The 10,232-nt window shown below is 41.1% G+C and overlaps 2 protein-coding genes across 9 annotated transcripts in view; one reads left to right on the plus strand and one right to left on the minus strand.

Moving 5' to 3' along the window:
- Window positions 1–1,466, minus strand: part of lrba (LPS responsive beige-like anchor protein) — a 193,470-nt gene extending 192,004 nt beyond the window's left edge. For 3 of the 8 annotated variants that reach the window (XM_031560251.2, XM_031560250.2, XM_031560248.2), the window contains exon 1: window positions 2–1,465. In XM_031560251.2, the coding sequence (XP_031416111.1) occupies window positions 2–190 (189 nt within the window). In that variant the 5' untranslated portion in view covers window positions 191–1,465. Of the gene's footprint in view, window position 1 lies in introns of all 8 variants that reach the window. The other 5 variants (XM_031560252.2, XM_031560253.2, XM_031560249.2 and 2 more) reach the window with 4 other exon arrangements.
- A 956-nt stretch (window positions 1,467–2,422) lies between these two features.
- On the plus strand, window positions 2,423–6,304 carry rps3a (ribosomal protein S3A). Its single transcript, XM_012831335.3, has 6 exons — window positions 2,423–2,548; window positions 3,268–3,371; window positions 3,645–3,832; window positions 4,072–4,280; window positions 4,808–4,917; window positions 6,136–6,304. The coding sequence occupies exons 1-6, from the start codon at window positions 2,487–2,489 to the stop codon at window positions 6,267–6,269; spliced, it is 807 nt and encodes a 268-aa protein (XP_012686789.1). The 5' UTR covers window positions 2,423–2,486; the 3' UTR covers window positions 6,270–6,304.
- Window positions 6,305–10,232: the final 3,928 nt, after the last annotated feature.

Below are 10,232 nucleotides of genomic sequence, written 5' to 3' on the forward strand. Positions count from 1 at the left end.
CCAGATTGAAGACGGTTTCCACAATGTCCCGGTTCGAAACTTCCCCAACGTCCACCAGGCCCGCAAGGACAGCAAATTTCATCCGTATTCCCCTGATAGGAATTCCAGGATTGAGCGACATTGTTGCCACTCTCTCGTCCTTGCCGGTGTCACCAGTTTGTGAAGCAGACGGTGTCTCCTCGCTTGCCATTTCTAAAGAGGGGCAGGTGGCAGTAACAGGTAAGGCACCTGTTCAACCTGTAGGCGGTCACACAGGAGAGTCGATGGAAAAACACTTGGATATGCTCCTTCTCCCTGGTTAAGCAAGCACCCTTGAAGCAAAGCAAAGTGTTTGCCTCTCCATCCAAAACACCTCTGTATATCACAAATAGCCTGTATCGCAGTCTACAAGGTTACTCTTAAAGCTTCAAGGCAGAATTCAAGTCAAAGACACCGCAACATTGGAGTTGACACAGCGATTCCGGCGAAGTCCAGTCTCTTCACTGTCTAGTTGAAACTTGATGACAGCCTGTGTCGAAAAACTGCACCAGCAGACGCAGCATAGAAATGGTCGTTTCCAAACACCGGCGGCCGGCACAACTATAGGTTAAGAGCATTGGTTAACAGCAATTCAGTCGCTCTGTCAAAATTGTGAACAGGAAACTGCGACTTACATTTCTTCGGCGGCGACAGCCTGCAAGAGTCTCAGGCAGGTAATAGGAGCGTGGCTGTAACGAAACTTCCAAATGTAAGGCAAGTCTGAGGACAGCCCTTTCCCCGCCGGTCAGAGGACAAGAGTCCTGTTAGTTTCCCCGGGGAAACTAATACGTTTGCGACAGGTCTCAGTAATAACCCAGTTACAGCGTCATCTCTTCCTCATTCACCTCCCGCAACAGCCCGTCTCCGCCATGACAGTGTTCTCTCCCGATCGAGCTGAGCATGCGCAGTGGGTGGCAAAATGTTGAAGTATAGTGGCTCAGGTGTGTCCCAGGTAGGAGTCGCTGGTTAGTTATTCAGGGACAAAATGACATCGAGACAGTGAAACGAGGACAAATCTGTATTTACTGTATACAAATACAGCTGGGGAAGAGGACAGAAATGAGGAAATCAAGAGTTAATCTTTGTTAGTATTGTTATACTGTCCAAATAGCTTGTCTTTTCTAGATGTGTTGGCTAGCTGAAAGATATTTTAAAACTGTGAAGAAAAAAAAATTTAATTTCCATAATGTAGAGCTGATTTTCTCCCCCAATTTAACCAGATATAGGCCAAACCAAATTGAGGACTCTGAAGGCTTCGCATTGCAGTGAATGAATGCAATGCAAAATTGGCAGATGCACGTGACCTGAGTTCAGGCCTAGATGGAGGAAAAGCAAACATTATATTACATACATTATTATTATACATACAAAATGCTCTGCCATTCCCTTTTAGTCAATGACCCATTTGATCACTATCACTACCAAAAACACAGAATGAATTCGTTTTTTTTTTTTTTTTCATTTCTTTTGCACTCTATTAGACCTATTAGTCCTATTAGATTTAGAAAATTAGACACAACTGGTTTCCAACTCTGTGACCTGAAATTAAACACTCCCATGCTCTACAGAACGCATTCAGAGGATATAAGCTTTGATATGACCAGGCCATTGTTTCTGCCTCAATAGCCACTCTAAACTACTCATGGTAGTTGAGCAAGGTTACATTTCACCACTGTTTTACAACTGGATTTAAATGCACACCCATCCCATGTTATATCACGGAAAGATGTAGAAGTGCCAGTTCATAAGGCCAGGCAAGTTTATTTATAGCACATTTCATACAGAGTCATTAAAATAACAAATACGTAAATAATGAAAAGAAAGTACACAGTACATAATTAAAATATAGCCTAAGTAACATAATTAAAATATAAGTAACATAATTAAAATATAAGTAATATAATTGAATTAAGAGTAAAGTGCAAAATATAGTGTACATTTTGGAGCTCAATCATAGGCACATGAAAAGAGAAATGTTTTTAACCTGGATTTCAAAAGGGCACATTTAAGATTTTCCGCCAGTTTGTAAATTGCGTGCAGCATAACAGCTAAATGCTACTTCACCTTGTTTGGTTTGGGCTCTGAGCCCTAATAGCTGAACTCTTTGGAAATATCTTAACATACCAACACAGGGATGAGAGTTTGCCTTTATTCTGCAGGGTGGAATCACGGGCCGTCTGCATTGCTGGCAAAGCTGGAGTGTTACTATAGGCTAGGTATAGCTATAGCTGGAAGCATTTTTTGCCAAGTTTTACTCTTCAGATTGGCTACATTTTCGTGGTTCCCTTCACGTGTTAACTGAATTCTGTGTCACAATACGTGAAATGTGTTATACTACCAACCACGCGATGGTAGTAGAGTGCAAAGCCGTAGCTGTTTTTTACATCGCGAGATTTTCCAAATCTCATGCCCCGTTTAAGTCTCGCGTTATTTCATTACTTCCTCCTCTTTCACTCCCTGGATAGAACATGGCGGTCGGTAAAAACAAGAGGCTGACCAAAGGTGGCAAGAAAGGTGCCAAAAAGAAGATGTAAGTTATCTAATATACATCCCAAATGTAGGAATACACTCTTCTAAGACTATATGTGGAAAATGTGTTTTGAAAATACGACGGATGAAGTCGATATTGAGAGGATGGTTTTGGCTTACGTGCCCAGCTAGTCCAGTGCTGGGTTGCGTTAAGGTTTCCGAGCACGGTTTCGTGGCTGTTAATGGTAATATTGTAACAAACGTTTAATGTAGTTAAGTGACTCAATTTCCAGCAGCCTCGCGGTTGGTGTAATATTGTTATAGTTAAGCAGGACCTTAAGACGTGTGTCAATACCCAGCCATTTCAACTTAAGCATGTTGCTACCCACAACTTGGATGGCTAATTCGCCGGCGTTCCTCCTGTAAATTGGCCAAGGGGATGTTATTGCTATTTAAATGGGCTGCATCACTTAAACCTGTGCACGTATAACCGTGTAAGAACGTTTTGTCTTACTGTAATTTGGTTTTGATCTTAGTTCCAGTGAAGTCCTCGGTTATCTTTAGCTAATCGCTAACTAGTTAGCTTAGCGCTTATAGTCAGAATCGTGTTTCTTGGCCAAGTAAGTTTACACATACACGGAATTTGACTCCGGGTTTAGTGCTTCTCAATTTACTTTCACATACATATAGTCAGGGGTATTAACATTTTTACAATTGCAAATCGAGATCAAATTATACCAGTGCCTGATTTCACTTGACAATCTTATGGATGTTTTGCAGTGTCGACCCCTTTTCCAAGAAGGATTGGTATGATGTCAAGGCACCAGCCATGTTCAACATCCGTAACCTGGGCAAGACCTTGGTCACCAGGACTCAGGGAACCAGTAAGTACTTGTTGAATATATATATATACTGCTTGTGTGTGTCTTACCAGTGTCTCACGTGTTCTCATGTTCTCTGGTGTGTGGTTTTGACATGGGAGTTTTGGAAAGTATTCAGGGATCATTTGTCGTCTTTGGGAAAAAGTGATGACTGCCGTTTCGGTCCCAAATGAATGTCATTGATTACTGTTAAGTGAGATCACCTGATGTTCCCCCTCCATGTGTTGAAGTAGCCCTGTTTTAGTCTCAATATTTTCTAATTACTTTTTAAAACAGGAATCGCCTCTGATGGGCTGAAGGGTCGTGTGTTCGAGGTGAGCCTCGCTGACCTGCAGAACGATGAGGTCGCTTTCCGCAAGTTCAAGTTAATAACTGAGGACGTGCAGGGCAAGAACTGCCTGACCAACTTCCATGGCATGGACCTGACCCGTGACAAGATGTGCTCTATGGTCAAGAAGTGGCAGGTAAAGCAGCCTAGTATTTATAATGGATATTCTTGGCTGTCGGCCAAACTGAAGATCCAGTCTTGGTGGTTTGTTGTCTTTGAACTGCAGTTAGGCGATATTGATCTGAAGATTATATTTGTATGCCCTTGTTGTGGTAGTCATCTTGCTTTACCATGGTAACTAGCCTCGAAATGCTGGATTAATATGTAAGGCTGCGCTACATCAGTAAATGTATTCTATACTGTATATTCTGACAGACTATGATCGAGGCCCACGTCGACGTGAAGACCACAGACGGATACCTGCTGCGCCTGTTCTGTGTAGGCTTCACCAAGAAGCGCACCAACCAGATCAGGAAGACCTCGTATGCCCAACACCAGCAGGTTCGCCAGATCCGTAAAAAGATGATGGAGATTATGACCCGCGAGGTGCAGACCAATGACCTGAAGGAAGTGGTCAACAAATTGTAAGTAATAAACAGGGGCGTATGCCAAACTGTACTTTGAAGTCCATTGTTATAAAGGTGTATTTCAGTCATGTCTTAAGTCATTTTGTGTTTTGAGGTCATCAGGCTGTATGTAGCTAAGTTTAGGCATATCTGCTGGGTTGTGGCTTACCTAACCTTTAGGGGACACAGGCCTGTTAGACCTTTTTAGGTAGTCTGGCATGCCATGATTTTTATATATATATTTCCTCTAACTAAAAAACATTGATGCACAAGTGGCATATATGTAGAAGATTAAAGGTTTCTGGGGGTGTTTATTTTTTTTTTATGATTCTAGGACAAAAACTCAGAGTTTTAAAGGCATATTGACAACAGAATAAAAAGCTATTTTCCCACCGGTGGAACGTTTTGGCTGCAGATCTTGATGACATTGATAAGGCATGAATCTGATTTTCAGGTTAAATTTGTGTACACTCGGGTAGTCATGTAATTTGACTCTGAATGAAGGTGCTTGATCAAGCCACAGGTTAATGGTTGTTTGTTCTCAGGATCCCCGACAGCGTTGGCAAGGACATCGAGAAGGCATGTCAATCCATCTACCCCCTCCATGACGTGTTTGTCAGAAAGGTCAAGATGCTGAAGAAGCCCAAATTTGAACGTGAGTGACATCAATGCTTTCACAGTTGGATCATGTTCACTATATAGTACTGTCACAATATGGTGCTCTGTCTTGGGCCTGATAATTGCCACAGAGGTAATAATATGATGCTGTGTCTATATTTGGGCCACAATACAATATTGCAATTCTTTATTTTTTACAATACCGCATCTTCTGCAATGTTTTGGGATTTATTTCTTCTGTGGACTTCAGAAGCAATGATATCAGAGTAGATGTATTTTCCAAATAAAATCCTAATAAATGTATTGCAATACTTGGTGCTGCTATATTGACATGCTAAAAATATTGCAATACTACACTTTTTTCCCCTTCCCGCACTCCCACCTATACTGTAGTACAATTTGCCTTTTACAGCTAATTTTGAGCCTCATGTTACCCCTAGTAACAAAAACTACTGACCAGTACTTTTTTTTTGCCCGTTTTTCCAATCCATCTGTGTAGTGTCACTCTATACCCAGGGTCTCGTTCAGAAGTAATGACTTAAAAAAAAAAAGAGGCTGAAATCAGATTAGACCATGTACTCCAGCATTGGTTTTGATCTAGATCAAACCTTCAGTATGTGGTCAAATTCAATCAGAAAAATCTGAATTATCCCAGTAAAAGGGTGTATTTAAATGAACAAAATGTGAACTTCAAAATTGGTCAAATACTACATCATTTGTAATGTAGCATATACATTTATATTTTGCACTTGAGTTGTTTGACCGTTACAGTGATTAAGTAAATGAAGTAGGCATGGGCCTACATAAGCCTTTCAGTACAGTTAAGAAAAGATTTAAAATTATTCCCCAATCTAGCCATAACATTCTCAGATGCGTCATAAATGTAATCCGAGGGACAGTTCAGATTTGGGAATCTTGAAAAGTTTGTATCTGGATCAGGGTGATCCAGTCGAATGTTTCAAAAAACTGGCACAAAAGAAATAAAGAGAACCTGATCCTGGATAGCAAAACGTATAGTACCATATAATTGATTTAATATGATTTATCATTTAATTAATAAATCAATAAAACAAGTCGAACCATATCATTTAGATTCAATTTTAACAACTGGGCTCTGGGTATTAATGGGTAATGGTTATCGGCAAGCTTGGTCTGCTCCAAGTCAGGGCTGATGTAGTAATGTGGCCTGATCTCTGGTAGTTGTGATGGAGAGGCTCTGAGTTGACTCCTGTTGTCATGTGACTTGTGTTTCTAGTGGGCAAATTGATGGAGCTCCACGGAGAAGGTGGTTCCAGCAGTGCAACAGCCAAGCCCGCTGGCGAGGGAGACACTGGGGCCAAGGTGGAGCGTGCCGACGGCTACGAACCCCCAGTCCAGGAGTCTGTCTGAGTTCAGAGACTTTGAATAAAACATGTAAATTTAAACTGTCCATGTTTCTTTTTTTGAGAATTCAAGTTGTCTAGGTAAGCTGCTAGATCTTCCCAGTGGTTAGGGCTAATACTCAGCCATTTTTCACAATTTCTGCTGTTTTCTAAAGTAATGGACTTTTACCTACTAAAATCAGTAGCGAGATGTTAATATAATTGTTGTGCTTTTAAGTCTCATCAACGAGACCTTGCTCACAGGCAAGGTTTGAGTACACAAACCACTTAAGGCCTTCACCTGATGGTTCTATTAGGTTGTCTAGTTATGGTGTTTCTAACTTGTGCAGTTTTGCTAGTCTGCACAATATTCATTATTGTGAATATTCAGTTCTGAATTTTTCTGGAATCAGATACAGTTTGGAGTCGATCTTTTTAAATCCGATAATGTATGGTGCTGCAAGGGGGTGGAGTACGGCGTAGTGGAAAAGTGCTGTAGGTATGGGGCGGAGTTTAACTTAAATGTTGGCGTCAAGGTTTCACGAATGGAACATGACAATATCTTCAACTTTCTTCTAAGGCCGTAACTGCATTCGTAAGAGAAAGTGCTTCATTGACCAAGTAATTCAGTTGTTGCCCCATTCCAACCCTATTGAGCACCTGTGGACATTTTTGAGGAGAAGTTGAGCAGCACACTGTCATATCCTTCAGGACTGGAACAGGAAGCTTCACACTGTAGGAAACTTCTAAGGGACGGCTTAATTCACTGCTTTCATAGTTAATGATGCATCTTTCTATGTTATGAAGTATATGTTTAATATATTTCAATGTTCAATTAATTATTGAAAAAGAGAAATATATATCTGTTCAGGGGTGCCGTAAGCTACCAATTTATGTTGTATACTGTACTTGATTTGCTTTGGTGTTTTTCAACAGCTTGCTGTGCTGCGTGTTCATGGACATTACTCACTGTCAAAAGGTTTCTCAATTCTGGAACATTGTAGAGTCACGAGAGCACACAACAAGCCCAACGTTTTGCCCAAAGAGGAGACCCACACACATTTTATTTGATAATTTTTCTCCAGTGGGAAACTGGCCAGATTTAAGGGAGCCCGTCTTAAAGGCATAGTCTGTGATTCAGATCCAATACATTTGAGTCAGAATCAATCATCACAGTCCATTCTGTGTGTGCACTCAAAAAACTGGTGTGTGTACACAGTCCTGGACCTGTCAATGGATAACAAACCAAGTGGCTTGGACCGAGCCATACACTATTTAGTTACCTGTACTCAATTCCCTGGAGAAGATACCTTTTATAAATGCTGCGTTGGCTCTCTGCGTCCTGTAATAAAGCAGATACGGTACCTCGTGTATCAACGGTAGCCTATTCACTGAAATTATGCTGAGCACTATCCTACACATAGTCTTGAGGTGGCTTACGGATTACATTTAGGATTTGCAGATTGACGACACCAAGAAGAAGCATGATGTAAGAGGGCTAAATTGTCTGTGTAGTGTGTATCAATTTTAAGTTAACCAATATGAGCTGTTGCCTCATACTACCTCTTTCTGTTCCATTTAAGTTTTGCACTAATCAGGTTGCTGAGCTATGTGGATAGCTGTTGAATGATATGACCAAGCCCCATTATGAAGTGCCACTAGTTGGGTAACTTTAATCAATTGTTTGCTTTTTCATGCAAATGCAACATTGAAGGATTTTAGTTTTTATTCATTGACATAATTTTACGTAACATTTTCGCTCCAATGAAGTCAAAATGTCTTTGTCTGTAAAAAATGCCTGCTGCCAGATTTATTAAATGGTTATTGTGAATTGCTGGCCCACTGTATATGCCTTCACACCTGTGACCCCTGGCATGTCCCCTGGTGTGACCCCCTTGTCCCAGGCAAGAGGCGATGCAGAGGCGCCTCCTATGGCCAAGGGGGGGATTGCTGAATGTTCCAGCTGCTGTAATTTGATCGACTAAATGCTGAATATGCTAAATGCATTTTATTTGCATTGAACATGTTTTAAGAGGTTCAAAGACAAAAAATTATATTTGTGGAACTCCACATTTTGTGGCTGCATCCATTTTTTTAGTACAAGGTACAATATTTTCAATGTTTGATTTTGAAGTAATCAAAAAGTTTTCCATTTCGATTAAATCTTACATTTCTGCGGTGACTGGCAATGACCTGGTAGGTCCTGAGGCTATAAGAGCATCATTACGCACAAGAGAAATTTGTGTCCAGGGAAGGAGGGTACGAGCAAGTATGCTGCACAAAAATCAAGCATGCTGCACAAAAATCAAGCATTCTGCAAATAAACCAAGGGGGCGAGCACTGTTACAGAGACCAAAGAGACAGTCTAACTGTGTGGCAGGACCCAACTCTTTATAATATCCACTGATGGAAATCACAAGCTGATAAGGTAATTACTCTCACTCTCTCTGCAGCTGCTTACTTGGTAGCAGGACATGCAGCTTAGAGGTTAATAAATATAGTTCTAAATCAGGTTTGGGGTTTTGTGTTCTCAGTATGTTACTTCCCTATGAGCCAGGGTTGTAACAATGGCTACAGTCACCCTGTGGTTTCCCAAGCAACCGCAGCAGTACAGTGTTGGGCTGTGGCCCGCTGTGGAGTACCACGAGAGCAGAAAACAACACTGTATGCTTGATGAACATTTTCATGGGTTTTGGACGAGGCAGCGCTCTCTTGGTCAGAAGTGTTCACAATCAGAGAATTGAGAGGCTCTGGGATCTGTGGTGTGGACTAACCAATATCTATTATGACTTGTTCCACCATCTGGAGAGTGAGGGCATCCCTGATGTTGACAATGAGATGCACCTCCAGGCTGTCCACTACATATATCTTCTAAGAATGAACAGAGATCTGTCAGATTTTGGAACAACCATGTTTTAAGGACAGAGAGGCCCATGACCCCAGTGCAGGTGTTTGTTAGCCTATGCCTGTTGCCTATGGGAAAGTGCAGTAATGTAGCACAGTTTAGTGGCCCCAGAGGGCAGCATGGAATATCAATGACCCATGATCTGGTAACCGTTCTGAACTCTGAAGGGACCGGCATTTGAGATTTTATAGTTAATAAGGATATACCATAGTCAATAATTCAATCTTTCTTATACCTAGTTGAAATTGTTACTTTTATTTGGATTTAACTAGCATGTAAGCATTTCCTGGGTGAATGACCCAGGTGAATTTGACCTGGGGAGTGAGGTGTGACATTGCTCTCACCTTCCCCCCCAGGTCGAGACAAAGGGCCTTGTCTCCATGGCCTATTTGAATAGACGGTAACACCCCTTAATATCAATGTATTTACCAGACTGTCCCTGAAGGGATAATCAGATAAGCTAAGGCGAAACGCTGTGAGGATGTGTGGAACCTCAGCCTCTGTCTCAACCATGTGTGGCCACCCATTGTTCAAGAATAAACCTTTATCCATGGTTGACACAAATCCAAGACTGAGTCTCCAATATATGGTATAAAACTAAATACCATTAACTCCTTAACCCAATAACATTACACAAACTGTATCGAGAGGGTGACCAGATGATGGGGGAGGGAGGGGCACCATGTTTGAAATTTGATTGTGAATATTTAATTAAATATTTCCTCTCATCTCATATTCTGATCATTTGTTCTGCCAGTTTGTAAACAGTGTTGGGGAAGTTACTCAAAGAGAGTAATCCATTACGGATTGCCCACTTCTCTTAAAATGTAATCTGCATTAGTGAAGCAATTAGTTGGGTATCAATCACATATCATATCACTGCTGTCAGAATAGGCTGCTAGTTAGAAAATAACAGCTAAGATGCAAACAACTATAACTGTGACCTCATTTTCAGAATTAGATTGAAATCAAAGTGTAGTTATACCAACATTCATCTGTAAGATAATATATGTTGGCAGTTAAAGTTCTGCCCATACACCTTTGCACTTTGGTGACATTATCTGCCCTCAGTGGTACTCCATAATC

This window comes from Clupea harengus, chromosome 22 (genome assembly GCF_900700415.2).
Source record: "Clupea harengus chromosome 22, Ch_v2.0.2, whole genome shotgun sequence".
Classification (NCBI taxonomy): domain Eukaryota; kingdom Metazoa; phylum Chordata; class Actinopteri; order Clupeiformes; family Clupeidae; genus Clupea; species Clupea harengus.